Source organism: Candoia aspera, chromosome 10 (assembly GCF_035149785.1).
Source record: "Candoia aspera isolate rCanAsp1 chromosome 10, rCanAsp1.hap2, whole genome shotgun sequence".
In the NCBI taxonomy this organism is placed as follows: Eukaryota; Metazoa; Chordata; class Lepidosauria; order Squamata; family Boidae; genus Candoia; species Candoia aspera.
This window is the reverse complement of record NC_086162.1, coordinates 11,627,804-11,652,247: the sequence shown is the minus strand read 5'-3', so window position 1 is coordinate 11,652,247 and position 24,444 is coordinate 11,627,804. Positions and strand designations below refer to the sequence as shown.

General features: G+C 40.9%; 1 protein-coding gene across 3 annotated transcripts; it reads right to left on the bottom strand.

The window, feature by feature from the left end:
- Nucleotides 1–304: 304 nt before the first annotated feature.
- ZDHHC18 (zinc finger DHHC-type palmitoyltransferase 18) lies at nt 305–23,095 on the bottom strand. 3 transcript variants are annotated; one of them, XM_063312394.1, is made up of 10 exons: nt 22,588–23,094; nt 18,581–18,741; nt 15,497–15,646; nt 11,611–11,748; nt 10,963–11,011; nt 10,015–10,117; nt 9,201–9,310; nt 6,972–7,071; nt 3,532–3,627; nt 1,894–2,010 (listed from the first exon to the last, which is right to left on the bottom strand). In XM_063312394.1, exons 1-9 carry the CDS (start codon nt 22,839–22,841, stop codon nt 3,586–3,588), a joined length of 1,107 nt encoding a protein of 368 aa, XP_063168464.1. In that variant the 5' UTR covers nt 22,842–23,094; the 3' UTR covers nt 1,894–2,010; nt 3,532–3,585. The 3 variants fall into 3 exon arrangements, with proteins under 3 accessions (XP_063168463.1, XP_063168464.1, XP_063168465.1); XM_063312393.1 differs by lacking the exon at nt 3,532–3,627 and having other exon boundaries at nt 305–2,010; nt 22,588–23,095; XM_063312395.1 differs by lacking the exons at nt 1,894–2,010; nt 3,532–3,627 and having other exon boundaries at nt 4,024–7,071; nt 22,588–23,093.
- Nucleotides 23,096–24,444: the final 1,349 nt, after the last annotated feature.

Genomic DNA, 24,444 nt, shown 5'->3' with positions numbered 1-24,444 from the left:
TCCTAAAATGCATGGAACATTTACACAGATGGAGACTTCCCACTCTAGACTCTGCATGCTGAAACCAACGAGCACATAGAGGAGTAAGTAAGTTGTCTCCACACTTTCTCCTTTGTGTATAGCAGTTTCATTTTTAGAATGATGCACAGGAATCTGGCACCTGCAAAACCACACACACACATACAATCATCTATTATGCTACGTTCCAGTATCAGCATGGAAGGGGGAACTGATAAGCCACATGCATAGGCGGATATGAAAAGGATGCTTCAATGGATTTGATACAGAAACCAGAGTCAGGGAGTAAGATAGGAGAAGCTTTATTGTTACAAAAGTGAAAGGTATAAATGGATTTCAAATTCCAGAAAAATATGGTTAAAGGGGTCAAAAAAGTATGGTTCTGTTGCCTGGAGGAAATTAGTTTGGGGAAGGTTGCCCTAAGCAGAGGTGTTAGATTTTCAACTCTATTTCTCAAGCAGCGTGGCCAGGGGAGAGGCAGGCCTGGAATTAAAGAGCCAAAGTCCAACATCTCTGCAGAGGACCTCACACTGGGAAAGGCTGGAACAGCCTGTTCTGTTTTACATCTTGTCTGTCCTAGAAATTATCTGCATTAGGTGAAACAAGGAAAGAATTCTGATCAGGAACTGTTACATAAAACTACAAAATACTGCCATCAATAGATTTAGGGGGAAGTGGAAAAGAAGAAAAGGGAGGAGAAAGATCTAAGCCACTCCTAAAGACCAAGTTCAGTTACCAGTATAAACACTAAATTAATTATACCCAGAGGAGCATACATACCCCCTTCTCACCTATATAGTTTTTTTTTTAAGTTCTCAATCCAGACTCTGCACAATCTTGCCCTGCTGGCTGTAGCAGCTGAATTTCAGCAGGATGGGGCTATATAACTATTGTGATCCTGCCCAAACTATCCTCATAATAATTTAGGGCAGCCAGGCCCAAAAGTTTATGTGGCAGAGCTGCGAATCATACTGTGCTTAATAAAGAAGGAAACACACGGCACACGCACACACACACACATACATTTTGTATCCAGGCTTTGCAGAATATAAATGAGGCAAGTTGACTTATTTTACATAAGTTTATGAAGTTGCATAATTCTCATTTTGTAGAGATGGTGAGGAATAAATAGTAATTTATTTAGTAAGAGTGCCAAATCTCCACTTTGAGTCATTGGAAATCTGGGTTCATCTCCGTTCTTCCTTCTGAGATTTCAGCAGAAACTGCATAGACACTTGCAAGTGTATCTTCGGAATAATAATGTTTAGAATTTGCTGCTGCTGCTTCTTTTTTAAAAGCAAAATAAAAAGCAGACATTCCCAGGAAGTTCTATATCCATTATCTGTGTTTCTTCTATGTTTCTATAGAATCATGCAAACCACACACACACACACAAACACACAGGGTCCTGGATACTGGCTCACAATTCTACTGCATTCCATTGTATTTGAAATGTTGCTAACTTTGACCAAATGCATCAAGTCAGAACATAATTAAACACTGGTGCAAGCATAGTGTGCTTTGGAAACACTGATTCTAGACAACAGAACTGGACTGGGATTGGTGTCTTGGATTAGCACAACGTATCACCTAGATAACTATATAAATCTCCCAGGAATTCTGAAGCCTTGGGACATCCCTGTCCCAGCACTGAAAGCAGGAGCCAAAAGAAATTTCTCTAATTGCACTCACAGCAGACGATTGATTTGTATGGCTTTAAGCTTCAAACCCCGGGGCAGCAGGAGCACCTCCACTCCAGCCTTGAGGGCTTGGGATAGCTTTTTCCTTGTGCACGGCAGCATCTCCCTATTTTTGCTGGGACAAAGGAAGAGATGCAGCAATATAAAAATCAGATAGCCCTGGAGGGTTGAGAGGCACAGGTGGTGGCAACGGCTGTATTTTCAGATATTGGACAGGGGTCTCTTGGGTTCGCCTTGAGTTTTGCCACGAGGCGCAGAGGGTCCTCAAAAAATCTTTTGTGCCCTGGACATACTGGATGTTCCCAAGAAGTGAAGGGATTGGGAGAAGGGAAAGGAAGAAGAAAAGAGAGGATTAGTAAATGAAAACAGCAGAGAAAGAAGGATCATCACACACCTAGCATTTGCAGGCAAGCTAGAGAAAAGGAAGGTACAGGTAATGGAAAGTTAGTACAATATAGGCAAATCTGGAATGTTTTTTTGTTTTTTTTAAATAGGGAACTTTTACTCCAAAACACTTGATTGAAGAAAACTGTTAGGAGGGGGCAATATTAGATGGGTCCAACAAAGAAAATCAAGGAGATGAAGAAAACAAATGGTTCCTGAAGAATGTGTTACATGAGCATACAAGCATAACAGAGGGAAAGACAAGAAAATACCTTCCCCACAGTGATGAAACAGTAAAATGCACAGATAGATGCCAAACGTGACACACACTCTTGTGTCTTTTCATGACCTCCCATAGCATCCCTTGTAACAATAAATTCTATTGCTACATCAGAAATGAGAAATCATATCCAGAAGTTGATGGGGGCTCTTAAAAATAGATATGGTGTGTATGGTCTAATGGGTTTGGATATGCACACAGCCAATTTCCATTAGACATGCAAGAGCTATATGAATGACAACCCCCTTCAGACTATCCCAGTCACACAATGACACCTATTTAAACATGCTGGACTGGCTGAGCATTGAGGTCACAGGAAGACATGTGGCATCAATTTCTGAATGCCTGGAATGAAGCCTCTGCTTTGCTTCTATTTTTTTTCCAGCTGGGAATAAGTCAAGAATGCTTCTGCCCTATGTAGAGCTCTGTTTACAACACCAGTGTCAGTTCAAAGAGAAATAGCTAGCTTTATTGTTTAGCAGGACCCTTGTTGACGAAGCTGTTTCTCCTTTAGAAGAACACTTAAACACCAGTAAGCAACAATTGCTTTCTCTGTGCAAGAGCTTTGAAGTAAGGCAAGGCAAGAAGACAAATAAGTAAAGTGTTAAGAAGATTCTCCAGCTTCCTTGTTAGTTAATGGGGGAAAGGAGAGGAGGAGACAAACCTGATGACACCTGATCCTCACCAAACATAAAAAGCTACAGGAACTAAGCTCCAAATTCTCTTGGGGATAGTAACAGCAGCAACGGTACCCAAACATCATGGCTCACCAATAACAAAACCAACAAATGTCTCATGCTAAGATTTAACATTTTCAACCCACCTCAGGCCTTCACAATATACAGCATCTGTTGAATCCAGCCTTTCGCAATGTAAGCACCCTCCACCTCTTCATCCTGAGATGTAGTTATTTACAGTGTTTTATCTGCCTTGGTCCACAGGTTCTTTGTACATCCCTCAAGTCCTTCTTGCCACTCTATAAACCTCAGAACCCTCCTTGAAGCTTAAGCTATTGATGGGATGATTTGTAGACACATAATAATTGAGAACAATCAGACTGAGGGCTAGATGGACTCCAGACTTGGAACACTCATGTGGTGAAAATGAGATGAATCACTGGATGATGGTGAGAAAAAAAAACATTCTTACCAGCTAACCTTCAGAGAGCAGTACTAACCCATCCTGTGGGGAGGGACTATCCCATCAGGCAGTGCAAGATATGGCAAAGTCCTGGCAGGCATCCTCCTGAAGAAGACACCAGAGATTATGCGTTGTGGCAGGCTTGAGTTTGGGGAACAGAACGAGGGTTGGTAGGGAGGTGGGAGAAGACAGGCATAGCACACAACTTCTGTGTGATAGCAGTTAAATGCACTCTGGAGTTAGAGAGACTAGTTTTTAGTTACCGCAACTCTAAAATGTCAAACTACAACAAAACTTCAATTAACAGGGCATAGATTCCTCTACCTCCAATCTCCACCTTCCACTATAGGGAAGATGTTCAGCATCTGCTTCTATGCCTGCTGGGTTCCAAAATCAGCAGCCCTGAATTGCCCAAACTCAGCTTCTTAGTATAGAAAATATTCAAACACTAGTTTTCTTAATTTAGCAAATAAGGAAATGCAAACACAAAACTGAAAGCAATTAGCTCTGTAAAAAATATTTTTTTATTACAAAAGCAGACAGTAAAGGACTGATTTAGTCATCGTAAGAGTGTTTCCCCAGCCAAACGGAACACTGCTTATACCTTCTTCCCCGCCAAGTTACACAATAATGCCTTACAGGGCAACACGAACTCTTCCTCAACAAGAACAGCTTTCTCCTTTCATGACCAATCTATAAGACTCCTCTAGAACTATCTTCTCCCCTTCCCTTGATTAGATTTCTGAAAGAATTAAGTTATAAAAAACCTTTCGAGAGCAAAACCACAGTATTTTGAGCACCTGCTGCAGCTCCAAGATCCATTTGGGCTCCATTAGCAACCTCTCACCTGTGAGTGGTTATAGGTAAGGCTATTTCTAGAAAAGCAGCAACCCAGTTGAGGGCAGTGAAAGTGGCTGCTCTGGGAACAAGAGCAGCTCAGCTGCTCAGAAACATGCAAGGTGACCGAATACAGTACTGCAGAGACAGATATTCTCTCCACTGAGTCCCGGGATCTTACAGGGCAGAACTGGTGATACAGCAGACTCAACATCTAGCTTTAAGCCTGTTATTATTAAAATACCCCAACCGTGGCACTTATCTAAGAGGCACAGAATAAAAATACCTCTCCGTTGTATCAGCCAGCATACCATTGGGAAAGCCTTTGTAACAGTGTCTCAGAAAGAGAACTATGCCCTATAGTGATCAGAAAGTGGAGTCCTGAGATCAGCAATACTTCTGGGAGAGCAATATACAGAGGCTTTCTTAGGTGTGACATCTAACAGAATATAATGCAAATATATCACATATTCCAGCAGCCACATTCTGTTGTTGGAAGCTGCCATGGAAGTTTCTGCACCTCATCAGAGCCTCTTGAGTATGGCTCTTGCCTAACGCCTCAGCTAATTTTAAGATCAGATTCAAACCTTAGAAAGGGAGCACTGGCGGTATGCACTTCCCATTCTTATAACTTTAATCTGTCAAACCAACCAACTAAAATATAAAACAGGGAAAGAAATGCCATAGCAATTATTGGCTATGATCTTCTTCATGAGGTGCTCCAACTTAGGACAGATTAATTCCTTCTATTAACATCAAACATTTTTAGAAGGATGAAAAAATACACCTACAGACGAGTTGTCATGATTCAATTTAAAGGACTTGGGCAACTTACTGCTCAATTTAAAATACCTTTATCAATCTTCCTGACAAAGTCAGCCACGTGCCTGGAGTAGTGGATGGTTTCCACTGTTGAATATGTTGGAGCTACTCAAAACACAGCCCGCAACAGCATGTGTGGAATAAACTGGCAGAATGGTGGGAATGGTGGGGAAATTCCTGAGGTATGACCACACTGATTCCAGTTTTTTTTTTTCATTTAAAAAAGGATGTTTCTCAATTCCTCTGCAGGAGCAAGGTGGAGAAAGGTACACTTACATGCTTGATCTTGTTTCCTTGGAAACGTAAAATCGTATTCAATTTCTCCTGAAACCCAGTTTTCAAAGGTTCAAATAAGGGAGAATCTTATTGCATAGCTGATTAACCCATCCAGGCAGCCTCTAGATGTTTTGGAGTACAAGAGATGAAATCTAACACCTTGGATGAGCAAGTTCTTCAGACTCCCCATTTTCCTCTACTGGCTGGTAAAATCCAGGGAATAACATATAACACTATTTTAAAAAAAACCCTTCTGAGCACAGGTTTACAGATAGCAAAAACACTTTTTAAGAAGACAAAATAAAGTCACTAGAAAAAAATTATAAAACTTGTGCAAAAATTCCCAGCAGCTTTAATAAACACATTTCAAGTATCTGTGTCTTTATCTTTCCTCTATACACAAGGGCTCTCTCATGCTGCAGGATGGGAAGGACTGTATGAAATTTCAGCAAGAAGAAACAGGATCCCTCCCTCCTTGTTTAAATAACAGATCAGAGGTACAAGTGGATAGACTAAGACTTCTTATAGGAATAATTCTGTTTTGGATAATGCTTGTAACATGAGAAACCTTCATGTGAAGGTTTTGCTGAATCAACCTTTACTCAACAGGCCTTACTTGTACAAATCTTCAAACCCAATACGAAAATAGCTCAGCTGTCCAGAGGCACCAGGTGAGTACAACTCATTTGGACCGACATAATTTAAGAATCTCAGATTGATCTCTTTAATTTTCGTCCAACCATTAAACAAATAACCTCTACAGGCTTATTGTCCTGGTCCTGATTCAGCTGACAACCGTGAGTCAATTCCCAGAGTGAGAAATAATTTTCTGCTTCTCATCCTGCAGATTTGTTCATGATCTTTTCTAGGGATCTTCTACTCTTTGCTCTAAGCTCACAAAACAGGCTAACTTGGTCAGCAAGCAGTCCTTGCTGGTAAGGCAAGGAGTGCTGTGTCCTCAAATGAGTCATGTCTCTCTCTTTCAGTTTAAGGAAGCTCAGTTATTCTTTGCAATATTCAGGCAGACTGGCAGGACAGTCAGTGTAACATCAAAACTGTCCACTGCACTGAGGAGCAAACAGTATGCAGAAGAATTTAGGAGGTGATTATGTCTTGTTATAACAGTCTCATTTGCAAAGTACTATGCCTTTTTCTACCAATCCTTTCTACAAACCTCTGAAAAAGGACAGTTCTCATGAAGCTGGCATCTCCCAACCAGCTGCACTCTCTGCTCTGAGTCTTTTAACCCTCTATCTCAAGATGACAACAGGTCCTGCCTAGAGGCTTAACCGCAGCAGTCCACAATATCCAGGTTAAGTCCCAAAATGTAAAAATCAAACCAATTAAAAATCAATGCAAGAGATGGTGGCCTATGTTTTGAGTAGGAACTCTGGAAAGTCTGCTCCATGAGGCTGTCCTGCCTGAGCCCAGATAAAGGTAAAATGGAGAAGAGGCACCAGCTGGAGGTAGGCACAAGTTATGTATGTCAGCACCACTAAAGTGTTGGCTCATACCATGCTGGCATCAGATTTTGTTCCAAAGGAAGGGATTTCACTCTTAGGAGTGGACGGAGTCCCAGCATCTGCCTGGATAAATCCTCTTCTATCTATTAAACTAGACAGTTCAAATAAGGAAGGGAAGAAAAAGAAAAAAAGATTAGATTAGTGATTAATTAGCCAAATAAGAAGTAATGCTAAAACAATTAAGCAACAACAATTCTCTCATTTACTCAATCAGTTCATTATTAGGGATCAGGTGGGAATTCCAATTTCAACCACACACAAGAAATTAGAAATAGTTTAGTACAGAATTATGTAGAAGTACAAAAAGCATGTGGTCTGCATAAGTACATGAATCAATCTGTCTGTCCATCTAACTGAACTTTTAAAAGCAAAAACTGCAGTTGGCAAACCATCAAATAAACTCAACGTATCAAATGCCCATGGCAGTTTTCAGGAAAAAGTGATAAATTGTGAGCTAGGTAGCCATATAAATAAATAGCCAAAAATTGAGAAATGATCTAATAAAATACCTCCAAGTGGGACAGAGTTGAATATGGTTCAACTCTGTCCCACTTGATTTGCACGATATGGAATTCTACTGAAATTACTTTAAGATACTGCTAAACACCAAACACACTTTGCAAGGTCAGCGTTCCATCAGAATATTAAATCTTATTCTCCATTACAATTCTAGAAATAATAAGTTATATACTAAGGTCAAACCATGAAAAAACCCAAACAGAAACGTAAGACCCCACTCAAACTGTCCTTCCAAAATATAGCATGGATAATCTCTTGCTCAACAATTTTTCCTCTTGTATATATTCATGGATCTTCAATATTACCTTGAAATAAATGTTGAAATTACAATAAACTGCCCTTTGTTTTGCCAAATTATGCTCCCTTGTGACTAAACAAAAATAGTTATGATGGGATTACCAATGACACACTAGAGTGTTTAACGCTGCATCTGATCTACAGGGAACTGTGTGCTAAGTGAAAACTCCTCACTATAATCATCAAACCTAACACCATCATCATTTTTGATTAAAAAGCTGCAGCAGAACAAGATGGGAAATAGGGTATTCCATCAGCTCTACTTGAAGATTAGTTCCAAACAGCTTCTTATCTCTCAGAACTGTCTCAATTCCAGCAGGCCATTATAAGTACTATTTTATAGAAATGTTGAAAACATTTTGTTTCAAGGATAGATTACACTGGAAAGTTCTGAATTTCCTCTGGACCACTTTGATCTGGCCATTCTGGGGCTATAACTTTTGGAAAACTGCTGAACAACTGCTGGAACAGCCAGATCAGAGTGGTCTGGAGAAAAACAGAATATTCCATCTCCCCAACAGAACATTTTTCACACTTGCCTTAACTGTAAGAACTGGTGCTCAAGTTGCTTCTCTTCATTTTATCTATCTATCTATCTATCTATCTATCTATCTATCTATCTATCTATCTATCTATCTATCTCTATCATCTATCTATCATCTATCTATCTAATTTGTCCCCGCCCATCTCCTCCCATCAGGGGACTCTGTGCGGTTTACAACAATCCCTTTTCTTTCTTGCTGTGTCTAAACTGTAACTTCACAAGCAGAACTGGCTTGTTTTTATAGATCCTATGTAAGCCATTTGCCAGAATGACCACTTTTTCCGATGGAAGGCTGACATCATTACGCTGTATCCTAACCAATTCCCACGACTAGGACAACCATTAGGTTGAAAGAGCTAGCTGCCTCAAGAGCAGGCATCACTAAGTAGTAGCAAATTATATTTTTTAGTCAAGAAATAGGAGAGTGAACTTGGATATTTTGTTTCAGGCAGAAACACACTGAGCCAGCTCTGTATCTTTCAACACTTAATCTCCAGTCCTGCCCTTCACACTACCTTAGCTCTCTTCTTTCCCCCCTTTTCATTTCTTCCTGCTTTCATTTTCTAAGTCCACAATTTACATGAATATATATATTGCATAATTTCAGTATTTTACACAAAGTGGGCTATCATGGTATCAGTCAAGACACCAAGTTCCTCCACTTAACCCTCATTTTTAGAGTACATATATGTTTCTCACTGTGAATGGTGGGTCATCCTCATGTTCATGATGTACTGATTGCCTCTCTTTCTTTCTTTCTACCTGCATGAATGGCTGCACAGAACAGGAACAAAAGACAGCCACAGGGTCATCCATCAAGCATTTGAATACAGAGTCCATTCAGGTACATATTTCCTTACCTGGGATAAAATGGTCCACAGAGCACTGCACAGCAGTTGGTGAGGACACTTTTATGGCTATAAGGGTTGGCGAATTCAGAGCCTCTCTTATTTGACCATGCCCCCTTGAGCTACAATTCAGAAGAGATTAACTGGTTAGAAAAAGTCCAGAGAATCTTTTGCTGGTTTGTCCTTACTTAGATAACAGTCACGTTTAAATATACAACAGATAAAGCTAATCCCCATGATATATTTGCATGTGCATGTAGGAATTCAAGTTACAGAACTGATGCCATAGGTGTCTGTTACAAGCCAAGAAGTCCCCCCAACCCCCGACCGCCAAAAAGACAAAACATGTGTTGAAATGTCGCAATGCAAACCCTTTCCTATCTGCATCCTGATGTCAGGTGCAAGTACATAAATCACTGGGTTTGTGATATCACAAGGTACATTTTCTCACTTGTCCTTCCCCACCACAGATACCTTGAACCATTCATTAATTTAAGTAAAGGTCAGCTGTTCCAAATCATTGGCTATCCTCTCTAGACATTATGGGAGGCTATAAGTTGGATTTGGCTGATCTAAACATGAGAAAAATTTTTTAAATCCTTTTACTAGGAAGAAATAAAGTCCTTCTCTTTTTCCATATTTTGGAATGTAGAAATGCCTACCCCTTCACCAACGACCATAAATGTTATACTGACCCTGCTTTAGAATGAAGCAAGAACAGTTTAAACATAACCTCGTGCCTGTTTTAAGAAACTGATTTAAAGCTGTACTGACGGCTATTAGGAATGCTAAACTTCTATTCGCTGAAAATAATATCCTTACTCACATCCTCATTGGTTGTCAAATTGGAGGCAATTAAGTAAGTGTGAAACCCTGAGAGGCCAAAAATAGACCAGACTGAAAAAAAACAAATCACCAATTCCAACAGAGTAAATGAAGAATTAAGGAATAACACTGTGACTGCGGAGCATTCATTTTCCTGAAGTTCTGCCAAACGTTTACCCTTAGTCACCACCCTCCAAATGCATCTGAACCACTTCAGCATAATTTTTCAAGGAAAGATGATATGCAAATAAACCCAAAGCGATAATTAATGTTACAATAAATTCATCAGGGGAAAACGTATTCTGCACTTCAGGACGAAGAATCCCCAGCTATTTAATACTTTGTTATTTAATCCTACTTAAAAGATTTTCAAAACTGATTTACAGACAAAGCATGAGCAATAAAGCAAATGATAGCCAAGGAGTAAAACAGTGCAACAACAGCATAGCTACACAGCCAAGTTAAAGCGCAGACTGAAAAAAAACTTGGGGAAATCAAAAAGTCCCCATCTGGCTTTAAGATATTAAATCTGAGACAGGTCTGCCTCAGCTGATCATCAGCAAAGGATCATCTCTACAGAGGGCACTGGATTTTTATTTTTATGGTTTTTGAGTCACCAAGCTGCGTGAACCAAATGAATACCAGACTTTAGGCTAGATGGACACACCTGCCAAAAGGGAAAAGGGTAACAAGGATGACTATCCAGAGAGAAAGTCTTCTTCAGTCCCTATGGCAACCAACCCCAACTTGGCATTCTCTACATGTGTTGGGATTGTAACTCCCAGAAATCCTCAACTGGCAGAGGCATCCCAGAAGTTACACTCTCAATACAACAGAAGGATGCCAAGTAAGGGAAGATTCCCATGTATGATCATCCCTTGCTGAATACATTCAGAAAACATCATTAAGAGTTTTAAAATGAGAGAAGGAAGAGATATTGAAAGGATATCTTGCTGGTGTTGTTTTCAAAACAGTGAGAAAGTCATTTCCCTGGGAGCCTGCAAAGTAAAGAGACATTGAGATAAAGGAAGGAATTTTCCTTCTCTAGCCACAAAAACATACAGAAGCTTAAACAGTGCCGATTCCCAGGATCTCAGAAAGAAAGAATGAGGTTTTGAGCCATACTGAATAGTAACTCCCTCTTGAAACGGATTGTCTTTTTGGGAACTACAGGTGTTGTAATCCAACATACTTAGATTGGGAAAGTGTTAATATATAGGTTGTCCAAGTTTAGTCTATTAATAAATCTATGCAATATTTTTGTTACAAATGTTTATATTAATGCCTTTATTTTGCTTCTGTATGGCACACCATTTTTAATCTATTCTAATTTATTAATTACAGATATTATTACTTTCCACATATTTAATAACTGCCTTCCTGTCATTAAAAAATACAGTATGGCAACTACTTTCAGAGAGATTCTTAGGTCTATACTTCAGGCTTTGGAGGGGCCGATGTAGATCTGGAAGCATAGTTCATGCTTATCTATTCTAAATAACTCTTTCTGCAGTTGTGGCTTAAGAAGACACAGCAATCTTCCCCACACTTTCCTAGAGATCTGTGGCATACAACTCTGACAACAGGCTATACTTACGCAGAGCAAGATGGGTGATGACACAAGCAAAGATGAAGGCTGTTAGGAAGGAGAGAGAAAGGATGAAGGCATAGAAGAATCGATAGTTCCGCTTCCCCACACAGTTGCCTACCCAGGGACAATGATGATCAAATCGTTCTGAGGGAAAAAGGAACAAAAACACAATATTAAATGGAATGACATTTCACATGCCCAAAGAGAATGTATACTTGGGATGTACAAAATTTGCCAAACTGGGAACGAATTGTTCTAGGAACTCAAAAAACATTTGATGGTTTCATTTCATGTTCATTCACTCCAGAATAGGCCACTGTGGGTTTAGTCTGTTAATTTCTGGAAGTAACTCCTCTGAATCAGTAGTGGTTTGAGATATTTCAGGGATGGTTTGGCCCCCAAACAGTCCTGTTTCATCTAGAACCTTATGTTCAGAACACCTAGGACTGCTTCTGGTCCAGAGACTTTACTTTAAGACACTATGCAACTACCAGCACAACAGTGTGGTCCAGAGGAGGTTTGTCGTGATCTGGAAGGAAATGGAAGCTTTTGGAGTTCTCCAGATTGATATTTTTCCAGATTGACAATCTTTGTACACATCCCTCCAATAACCTACAAGTGAAGCAGAGATCAATTTTAGAGAGTCAGTGTAGCCAGCTGGTTAGTGCTGGACTCTGAGAGACCCCGCTCAGGTCTACAGTCAGTCAGTCAGTCATGAAACCCACTGGGTGACTTTGGGCCAGTAACTGTCTCTTGCTCTCCAACTAATTCATGCAAATAAAATTGGAGGGGGGGCATTGTATATAATACGCTTTTTGAACTCTTAGAAAAACTGGAATGTAAATACCACAAACAAACAATACATTAGGACAGGGCCTCTTTTGCTAAAGTATATATAATGAGAGTTATAGAATATGAAATGAGCCAGTTTGATGTAGTGATTAAGGCACCAGGCTAGAAACCAGAAGACTGTGAGTTCTAGGCCCTCCTTACACATGAAACCAGCTGGGTGACCTTGGGCCGGTCACTCTCTCTCAGCCCTAGGAAGCAGACAATGGCAAACCACTTCTAAAAACCTTGCTAAGAAAACCAGAGACTTGTCCAGCAGTCATCAGGAGTCAACACTGACTTGCAGTCACAAAAAGAAAAAAGAATATGAAATAGGCTGTGGCTTTTAAAATTTCTTTTGTCTGAAAACAATCAGTATCTTGGCTTTTTCTGCTAAAATACCAACAGCTTGTACTGAGTTCATGTATACTGAATTGAGATTTGACTGCGAGCTTTAAAGAGCTACTTACCATTGCACTCCAATGAAAGACACATAAACTGAATAAAAAGGGAGTGAAAAGCTCATCCACACAAGTCTTTCAACCAGAGTTAACATGTTTGTTCAAAATCAGGATGCCAGATTTACTTGAAATGCACATACATACTAGTTTCCCTCCAGTACTGAACTGCCTGAAATAGGCTGTAGAGAACACAGGGAACAGACAAGAGAATAGGCAGAAGGATCAGTTCTAATATGGATTCTCCAGAAGTCCAACTGGCAGATACACTCATCAGGTTTGTTGAAGTAGTAAACAAGCAGGAAACTAATTATTTGCAGCTTACAGAGTTATACATCTGGCAAATCTTTGGGGCTTAGGAGTGAAAAAGAAGGGTCTAAGCATTTAAGTCAATTGGAAGCATTCAGGATACAGTAAAATAATCATTTTCACTAAGTAGTGAATGACAGCGTCAAGAATGAGTTGGCCCCTAAAAGTAAATAAATTAGGAACCAGCAACATATTATCGTTTCCTGATCCACAATGAAACTTGTCCCAGAGGATCACTTTGGGAAAAAAAATGCAGAGAAGCAGAACAATTTCTAACACTCATGTCCAAACCAATCCATTGCTGGGATATGGCAAAGAAAGATCATTCATGAATATCAGGAGAAGGAAATATATTTATACTTCAGTTATTAGTTATTCTACTTTTAAAAATAGATTATCTTAGTTCTCTGACAGCCCCCCATTCCCCTCAGCACTTCTATCCACATATTTGGAAAAATAGAAATTAACTGCAAAAACCATTAAAAATCTCGACCTCCTTGACAACTGCCAACATTTTGGATGGGAATATGAAAGCAAGTAAATCACATTTGCATTGCAGATCCATCTGAGGCGTTTTGGAAAAAAGACCAATACACAGAGCCAATATGAACCCATATAGAATTATTCAATTTGCCCCCCCTCCCCCACACCGGCCAGCTTTCAACAGATAAATTACTAGGAACTTGTTCTGAAATCAGTCACTACTCTGTTAAAATGTGTATTCCTATTCTATAGCATTATCACAGCAAGGCACATTAAATTTCCAAGACAAAGGTTAGCCATCTTACTTATTCAAGAAATATTCTAGCTGCCTGATGCCATCTGGACTCTAATTGTACCCACCCCATTATACCTTATTCTGTCCTCTGCTCCCCAGGATACTGTCTCCTCCATTTTCACAATCCTGTTTAATAACACAGTGTATATTGAAGAAATGTGCCTGAACACTTCATCTCTTACTGAAACCTTTTGTTGGCTTTGTCAGATATGGCTGTTCTCTCTTGCTATGCAATTTAATCTACCATTAGATGTAGTCATATAGCTCTTGAGTCAATAACTGTGTTCACTCCATTATTTAAAACTGTATGACTAAGTATACATGTAATTGGCTGAAAAAGTAAATTTGTATTCAGATTGGTTTCCTGAAAGTTTACTCACTACCCTCAAAAAGAGGGGGGAAATGTCAATTCAAGCATGCAACCATCTACTTCAAGAAGTAAACTGCCTCACCCACACCTTCCCCTTGCCCTAAAGAGTGATACATTCTGGCAAGGTGTAGTAGTTCGGGTGTATCCAAGGCTTTGGTTCATTTCTTGATATGCCCTGTAAACTGTTCTTCCCAGCTAACACATGCTACAGGAATATTTCATTATTATAAATGCCTCAAGAATGAAAGAGATTAAGAGCCAAAATTTCCTTAGAGTGGAAATGGGTTTGCCAATTCTTTGCTCCTTGTTTTCAGCAATTCTCATCATCCTCAATATCTGCCTGTCACCATCCTTGTTTGCAGTCACCAAGTAGATCCTAGCATACTAAGAAGTCAGTTATCAGTGTGCTACATTCACCAATTCATCTTTTCTCCCCAGTGGATGCTCTTCAATCAATATAATGTATCCATGTTGTGACCATGAAGAAAGGTTAAATATATCTTACAACATGTATTTTCACTGTTACAGCACCTCAATAGAGAGATCTCTAAGACAAACTTTGCTCTCCTAAGACAAAGGCTTTCCAATCTGAAGTAGGCACTCTTTTTCAGAGGGATGTTTATTTGAGTGGTGATTTGTTTGACAGAGCCAAGTAAAAAGCATGATGGTTGGGAAAGGAAAAAAAAAAGAATTAACAAGCTCTGGAATCTTGCTGATCTTGAGGCGAAATCATGCCCAGTGCCCTTTATTCTTTATTGCTCAGACTTTTCTAAATACTTCGTTGCAGAGCAAAGAAGGCAGGATTCAAACTTTACACTGTATACTTTACACACAAGCATCCAGGCATATTTTTGAACAGCAGGCACTTCTGTGTAATATCACAAAAAACCTTGATAATCCCCTTTTTGAATAATTTTATGTGAGTTTGGGAAGTTTCTACCTGAGTAATACTCATAAGCACAAGCAGAATGAGGAATCCCTCTCTATCATACTCAGAACTGTCTTCTTAGGAATGATCAAATTTAAACAAGGATTGTGCAGCACAAAGCTTGAACTCAAATATTTCTGCGTTCAACAAAAGCAGAAAAATAACTTCAATGGAAACGATAACCCTGATTGTTCAGAGGACAGAAGTCTCACTGATCTTACCAACACAGTTGTCACAGACACTGCAATGGGAAGTCCTGGGAGGACGGAACATTTTGCACGTGTAGCAATATTTCAATTTCACCATATACTTGTTTATTACAACTTCCATGGTTCGGGCAGGTGGCCGATAAGTGGAAGTGCCGAGGCTGTCTGTGAAATCAAAAATATTCACCCGTTAGACTCACCCAAGATTTGACTAATACCAAACTGAATCAAAAGACCGGGTGCAAATTAATAACCTTCTACCAAGTCCCCACCTCAACAAAGATCCACAACAACCCATCCACATCATTCACTGCTGTCTCTTTGAAATGACAGCATGCCTGGACTGCAGCAGGCCACAAATGAAAAACAGAATCCACTCTTGAAGAGATTCTTTTAGTGACTAATATATAAAAATACATTAATCCTCATATCTAAGCACTGTTATAATGATTTTCAGGTCCAATGGAGTGGGATGTTCCAAACAATCCATATTCAGAATCATCCACTTGAACTGAAAGTAGGCGTAAATTAGAATTTAAAAAAGGCCCAGGAAAAAGGAAGTGTATAAACTACATGACATCAAAAATAAAAGGACAGTCCACACAGACCTTTCTTTGTTACTTCTGTTAATACCACTGTAGCTACTGCTTTAAAAAGATGAACAAGTTGAGAAAACATTTGACCCCCAAGTCAAATTATACATATGATCAATGTATAATTTGACTTGGGGGTCAAATGTTTTCTCTAGGTTCTATGTGCTATGGTGATACAAATCTGGCTGTAAAATTCAAGCAAAAGAAAGCACCAGAATATAGAAAAGATTTCAGAATTAAAATATGCAGCTATTGAGATTATGGATTCCTTCAACTAGTTATCTGCTAATTATTGGAATTATTGCAAAGACTAAATGATAAAGTGGTCGTGATCTGACTCAACAAGTGCACTTTTTATGTCTTTAAGCAAAAGTCAAGTTTCCACACTTTTGCTTACTGCACTTGCCACATGTTTTAGATTGCCTGCATCACATCTGACAGCAAACTTAGTGAGTGACCAACAGTTCTTTCTGGCAATTACTTCCAATCGTCACTTCCTAAAATGGGTAGGATTTGCTGTTAGCAAATCTGGTTACAACAAGCATTTTAAGCAAATAGAACTAAACTGGAAAGCTCTTATTTCCCTCTTGCTGAAGAATGAGAAGACAAGAAGTAATCTTGATTATACTTTGCAGGAAAAAATCCTTTGCCAAGCAGCAATTAAACTTTAAACAAGCAAGTAGTGTAACCAGACCTGATAAAGATGAATATGCATGTTCTAATTTAGAGAAGAAAAGGTAAGGAATGAAACAGATGGGACAAAATCTAACTACTTGGGTGCACTTTGGAACTGGGATATTGACTGGAATCTAGTCCAATAGCCCTTGCAGTAATATTATTAGGGCACTATATGGAGAAAGGGCCTGAGAAGAGACTTAGGGACAATCAATCAATCAAAATTTATTTATGGTCCAAGACCAAACACAAGAAAAAGACCAGCAATACAATACAATGACTATAATAAGTAATTTAAAAAATGGTGAGAAAATCCTAAAGCAGTTAACAGCTAACAATTAATAACATTGGGAGGAACCAGACAGCTTCTAACAGCTATAGCTATTGGTAAGAATTCTGCAACCTTCTTAGAGGTTTCTGAAGAGTGGTCACCCAGGAGAAGGGCAATGGCCTCCTAGTTGCAATGGCAATTAGAGCTGTTAAAATTGGAAGCATTAAGCTTGATTGCCATTGGGTGTACAGTGGATATTTTAATAGCATATTTGAGACAGATTCTACCCCCAAGTCTGAACAAAAACAAGTTTGGCTTTCATATGGGAGGTTTGTATATGTACCAGTTGTTGCCCTAATAAGTGGGGCCCCAATTTGGGCCAAAGTGAATAGTCTCCTATGTGGAACATACAAGATGTTAAAGAAATATCTAGGGGCAGTCAGGGAGTAGGAGCAATAAAAGGGATGGGAGACTTTGGCTGTGTCATTTGGGATATCCAGGCCCCAAATCCTCTGCTTCAGCCAGTGTTTTATCAAGTCCCAAAGCAGGTAGTGCTGACAAGGTGAGACCGCAGTATGCCAAATCATCATTCATTTGTTTTCTTAGGGTGGAAGAGAATCTATCTAGCAAGATCAGATGGACTAAAGAGGTTCCCAACAGACATGCTTCAGCCAGAATCTAAGATGGCAAAGTCTCAATTGGGCCCCATGGGAAATGCAGCCTAATTCCAGTCACGTTGGAGCATTAGAAGCTGAACAAGGAACTCATAGTAAGATTTTCAAGAATTCTGATTGAATTGCTTCTACAACTAGGAGACTCCTTATAAATACTTAGCTGAGCACCATATAGCATCAAACCCACACTGTCTAGAGAACTTCTGTTAGTATAAAAGAAATTAATAAAATATTTTTCAGGTAGAAACCTATCTGGATGCTCAGTAGCCCAGTGTGCATTTGAGGAAATATGCTGGTGGGGAGATCCCAGGTAGAGAGGCAAAGGGGAGAATAAAAACAGAAGGGAATATTCTGAAATGGCAGTAACCAGAGGCTTAAAATGTGTTATGATGTTGTAATACAAACTCTGTCCCTTAGAAACGTGCATGCATCATCATGAACCATATAAAAAGTAGCAGAACTTGCTTAAGATGTACATTTTGTCATTCTCCCTACTCTCCCCCTCCATCTCCCGCAGTGACCCACAGTTCTGGCAAGAAGCATCTGTCTATCCCCCAGCAACATAGGAGAAAAAGAGAAGTGGTTTTGCCTACTTTGGACTCTGGCTTTGCCTATCACCAGCATATGGCTTCTGGCAAATACCCTTGAGAGAATGTGGTCCTAAAGAGCTTTTTAAAAATCCCTTCCCATCCCTGTCTTTAGAGTACTGGTGCCTCTCCAGTTACCATTTGGCAACCCCTAACCCCACCCCTGCAACAACAGATAACTGTTCTGTTATCCCTTCCATGGATGCTTCAAGAATGAAGATGCCCAATGACAATTCTGGATAAATACCATTAGTAGCATCCATTAAATATTTTGTCATAAAGAAATGTAATAGTCTCACCAATCCATTTCTCCAGGTCTGCAGCTTCACTGGGGGTGGCCCTGGGCAAAATACCAGGATCTCTGAAGCTGGTTTGTAGCAAACAACTGATGACAAAAAAGAATAGGATGCCAGCAATGATAGGAATGGCCATGGTCAGGTTATGAGCCAGGAATGGACAGCTGAAAAGTAAACAACACATTGTTTAAACTGAATTTACATTCATCACACTAATTGTTCACTCATCAGTTGGTTTCTTTTCCTGGACAAGCTACCCACTTCAACTAATAAATATTACAGCATAACCTGCCTACATTTTGAAGGATTTCACCTGCCAAGCTCTCTAGAACGTTTAGGAGAAAGATACCAAGTTACCTATCTCACAGGGACATGTTGTCATCATCATCACCACCACCACCATCAAAATTTATAAGCTGCCCAACTCCCAGCAACTTATAGCACAATTTATAGCATATTCCTGGGATAAAACATGTTCTATACTTCTGGAATGTCATAATTTAAGTCTTTCTCAAAAACAATTCTATAGACTGCACTTAGAGTATTTTACCCTTAACATTTTGCCTCAACTAGGCATCCTAGTTTAATTTCAGTTCACATAGACAACTAAGGTTCTATTGATTTTTGCTCAACTGGTTTCTTACAGAAAAAAGCAGATATAATTTTATTAATAACAGATGTCACTCCTTGAATTGGCTATGTAAAGGACAATCTTGTGCATAATCCACAATTATTTCAAGATAAATGAAAATAATGAGATAAAGTATACTTGTGAAAAACAGCGAGTGCCAGGATGACTGCTGTAAGACCTGTTAATGTCAAGGTAGCTTCACTGATACCATAAAGCACAATTAATTAATTCATTAAACAAATTTAAAGTCCCTCAAAACCATAAGTCTGAGGAACTCCACTGCCAGCCCAGCCACAGAGTCAAGGAGCTCAGGCAGGGAGGTTGTTACCCAGCAGGGAGGCTGGTACAACAGCAGTAGTCTCAACTGAAACCTAGAGCTCAACTTAACAAATAGGGTCTTGTACCCAGTATTCTGTGGGGCAGTGCCCCTGGAACTCTCCAAAGTATTTCAAATGACAACCGCCACTCCACCACCCCTGCCCTTGGTTGATTCCACATCCGAAACCTTCTTGCAATGCAATACTTCTTCACCATACAGAATTCTAAAACTCTAAAACTTACAATTTTTAAACAGAAGATATCTTTCCCCAAATGCTTTTTCCTGAGAAGAGAAATAGAGAATGTTCCATGTTTGAAGTGAAACATTAGGTATTTTGGTGACATGCTGCAGGGAGGGACGAACAGTACTGGAAGATGTCATTCTGTTTTAAAACTTAGACCCTAAAATTTTATTTGAGGTGCAGTCTTAAGATTTTCTTGACTTATCTGGTCACTATGTTTCCTATCTGTCCTATATTCTCAAATTTACTGATAGAAGTGTTCTACAAAACACTTTATTTTTAGGATATACCCAAGGTACTATTGATCTGTTAAACAACTAAAATAAACTGAAATTAAAAAATAGTCTGAAAATTCTAGTCTTTCTCAATCCTCCAGGTTGTAAAATTACACCAACTCCCCCCAACTATTAATGCACTGATTGTATGCTGTCATTCTTTCATTATGAACTTTGAAATGTATTTCTTCAAATCAAGAAAAATTTGCTTCAACCAGTTAGTCAACTCTGCTTGAATGCTGTTCTTTAAATTAACTATAAATTATTTAAACCCTTTGGAGTAAAAGAAAACCTAGCCCCAATGATTGTATTTATGTTTAATTGCCCATTAAATACTGGCTTTCTTACTTGCTTCAAGGCTGAATAAAAATTCTAAGTTCTGTTTCCGCAAGATTAATCTTGTACCTGGACATGTGACTAAAATTCTGTATTTTAGAGACCTTAAAATCAAAGACACAGAATCTCTGCATTTTGGAACCATTAGGGCTATATCTTCAGCCAATAATTCACTTTAACTTGATGGTCCTCTTGGTTAACCATACCTGTTTCCAACTGCTTCACATAAACAACTATATAATAGGATAAAATGCTTTATTTGGTCTGAATAGAAGTTACTTCCCTATTAAATTATCCTTAATCAGAGGAATATTGCCTTCAGGTTTATTTATTTATTTAAAAGATTTGTATGGCTGCCCATCTTAGAGCACAATTCTGGGCTGCTCACAACAACAACAACATTACAAAAACCATAAAACCATAAACTAGAAGCCCAGCATCTCAACCATCCTCCCAAGATGCCCCAGAAACCATCCAGACTCCCATGACTCTGCCTGGGTGAAGAGCCAGGTCTATATGGCCTCTGGGAAGGCTAAAAGGGTGGAGGCCTGCCAGATTGCCAGGTGGAGAGTGCTCCATAAGATAGGGATAGCCATGGAAAAGACACGCTTCCTAGGTCCCAATAGATAGTAATATTTCAGGGAAAAGGGACCTGGGGTGTGCCTATCTGACTGGGCAGGTACCCACAGGGAGAGCTGGTCCTGCCAATACCCTGGCCCCAGGCCATGGAGGGCTTTAAAGGTAATAACCAGCACCTTGAATTACACCCGGAAGGAGACTGGGAGCCAGTGCAGCACGCACAACAAGGGGAGTAACACAGGCAAACCTAGGGGTGCCCAACGCTGAGCACACTGCTGCATTCTGGACCAGCTGTAGCTTCTGGGTGGTCTTCAAGAGCAGCCCTGGGTAGAGTACATTGCAGTAATCCAAACAGCAAGTGACCAAGGTATGAATGACTGTGAGCAAAGCCTCTCAGTCCAGGAAAGGGTGCAAATGCCCCTCCAGCCACAGCAGCCACCTGCTCTTCGAGCAACAGCTGTGAGTCCAGCAGTACCCCCAAATTCTGCAACAGCAAAGACCAGCAGAGGGCAAACCCGTCTAGAATCAAAGATGATATTATCACCAGACTCAGGGGGCGGGGGGCAAAAGCCCACAGCCACTCCATCTTGCCGGGGTCCAGTTGAAGCAGCTGAGGTCAGTTCCTGCCCATCCAGACCCTCACAGCTTCCAGGCACTCGGTCAGCACTGTGACATCACCTTCCCGGCCAAGGGTGGAGGTGTATAACTAGGTATCATCAGTGTACTGATGATACTGCACCCCATGCCAGCAAATAACCTCACCCAACGATTCTGTGTAAACATTAAAGAGGAGACTCATGACCTGAGAGACCCCCCCCTGCAGTGGCACTGGGCTCGACCTCTCCCCCACCCCTGACACCAAATGAAACTAGCCCACAGAGAATGGTTGAGTTTACCCAATGTGGTAAGCTAAAATCAAACAAATCATATTACAACTATCCATGTTGCAACCTATATGATTCCAGCTATTCAGTTGCAGGGTTTTTTCAGTTACAGGTGCCAAATACTGGAATTTGTTTCCCTTTGAAATTGTGGTGTATGTGAAATGCAGGCAGGCAGGAACCCAACCCTATTACAATTCAGTTTTAGCTTAATAGATTTACCATGGCATAAACTTCCAAGGACTAGATTCTAATTTGAAGTAACAAGCTCTAGCCCATAAAAGCTTAAACCACAAACTAGCACCTATGCATTTACCTAAAAGCCCCATTGAGCATAGCAAGATTCTTGAGTAAAGGCTCCCAGCAAATCTGTTATGGCTTTCTGGCTACACTCTTATTATATGAGCTTACCTAGGAGGAAGACCCAGAGAATTCAAGGCAGCTTACCCAGTTGCCAGAAAACCTTTTCTTGCAGTGACTCATTTCAGAATGTGGCATGCAGCCCATCACCCTTTGTCGGCCTGGTAGTCTCCAGATGGGTGGGGACTACAGCAGCCAGCATCCCCGGTCACAGTAGACTTTTCGGGGAGTTGCAGTCCCCACCTATCTGGAGACCACCTTATTCGGGAAGGCAGACGGAGGGTAAGGAGAGCGCGATCCCAAGGTGGAAAACGGGGGCATCAATAACAGCAACGCGGAACATGGTTCACTGCCCCCCCCGCCCGGGGGAAGCTCGCCCCCGACTCACTCGAAGGCGAAGAAGAGGCCGCTGGTGACCACAATGAGGCCGACCGTGAGGAGGAAAACGCTGCTGTGCCGCGCCAGCATGAGGCGCCCACCACAATAGAACCGGTTGCGCCCGGGGAAGACCTCCCACTTGCGGCGGGGCCGGGAAGCCTGAGTCGCGGGGGTGGTGCTGGCGGCGACGGAGGTCGGGGGTCCCGAGGTGGTGGGGGCAGCCGGGGTGCCCGGCGGGATCTGCCGATACTCGCAGTCCTTCATGACGATGATGGCGGCGCTGGCTGGCCTCTCCCGTCCGGACCCCCGCGGGCAGCGCCGCCAGAGCGCCGGGAAGGGAGAGACCGGGCCGCTTTGCCGCTCCGGCGCCCGCTCGAGAGGGAGGACCCGCAGCAGCCGGCACGCGCTCCCCGCTTCCCAACGCGGGCCTCCCGGCGCAGCGCCCCCTCAAGCCGGCCGGGAGCCCGCACTGCAGGCCGCGGCCCCCGCCGCGCCGCGCCGCTCCGCTCCCGCCAATTCTCTCAGCGCGGAGACCGCGCACCACAGAGATCGCGCGCGCCGGCTAGCCGGGCAGGCGGGTTCCTCCCCGCCGTGTTAAGGTAGCTCGCGGGCGCCGCCGGGATACAATCGAAACTCGTTTGCTGGGAGGACCAACGGGGCCTGTCATGAGCCCTTGGCTTCCTGTAGGGATTTTCTAGCTCTGGTTTACAAAATGCATAACCGGTTGGGAGTGAATGTGAACAATATGCAGAATGCGTTGCCTTTTATTAAGATGGAGAATTTCCCCCCCAATATTTAGAAGTTACTCTAAGAGTATAGAAGTAGAAACATGGGGCATAATATATTATATCAGTGTCTGTTTCATAGATCATGGTACACTGTGCATAAAATAACACGCTGTTCTGATTTTGGCTTGATCCGTGGCGTGCATCCAGCCAACTGAATAAACTCCAGGATTTGGCCTAAAGAGCAGCCTGCAGTGTGCTGCTCTGGAATTTCAGTGTATGTTGTGTTCATATGCTGTGTAATTTGTCAGTTGTTATTCAGGCTGTTTAAACACTGCTCCAACAATTTCCAGCATGGATGCATTTTGAGTTGCCATATTACAGTATAAAGTAGTATTGGAAACAAGCTTTGTGTTTGTTAAAGTTATCACTTTGCAGTTTGAAGAAAAAAAAGCAGAGGTTAGATAACGATCTGTCAGGAATGCTTTCATTTAAATTCTGTAGTGACTAGGGACTGGACTTAAAACTAAATGTCCTCTGGCAATTGTAATTCTGTATTTTCCATTTTTGTCTTTGAAAAAAGTTGGAACAAGAGACACTGTTTTTTATGTATTTTATATGATGTTGCTGATACATAAAAGCAGAACTGCAGTGATTACCCATGCCCAAAGTCCCATGTGGTTCATTTCCATGTATATTGAAATACTAAATTACCCCATCTTCCTATTTAAGAATATTCAAGACCAGTGTTTCTCAACCTTGGCAGGTTGAAGATGTGTGGACTTCAACTCCCAGAATTCCCCAGCCAGCTTCAGAGTGTTGAAGACAGTTTTGGCTAAACATTAAAACAATATAAATAATGTAATAAAGAAATTATAATCAGTAAACATAATAAATAGTATTTCAAAATCTGATTCTCCATAAGAGTTCATAAAACATTCAGCCCAGCAGATCGAATATTTGCTGGGAAAAAGAGATTGTCACTTCTTCACAAGATAGTGGGAAAATCATTGAAAGGAGTGAAGTCAACCATTCTTGACAAGCAGTTCTGTAGCAAGGCTACATAGAATGCTATTCCCTAGATTTCCACTGAGCACACCTCAAATATTGGCAGGATGGAAAAGAAAGCCCCTATACTTGAT

Coding starts and splice junctions, on each gene's coding strand:
- ZDHHC18 (XM_063312393.1), bottom strand. CDS start 22,841: ATGAAGGACTGCGAGTATCGGCAGATCCCGCCGGGCACCCCGGCTGCC. Junction 11,749..15,496: donor TGTCTGTGACAACTGTGTTG/GTAAGATCAGTG, acceptor TTTTTCCCTCAG/AACGATTTGATCATCATTGT. Junction 7,072..9,200: donor TGTGGACCATTTTATCCCAG/GTAAGGAAATAT, acceptor TGAACTGTCTAG/TTTAATAGATAGAAGAGGAT.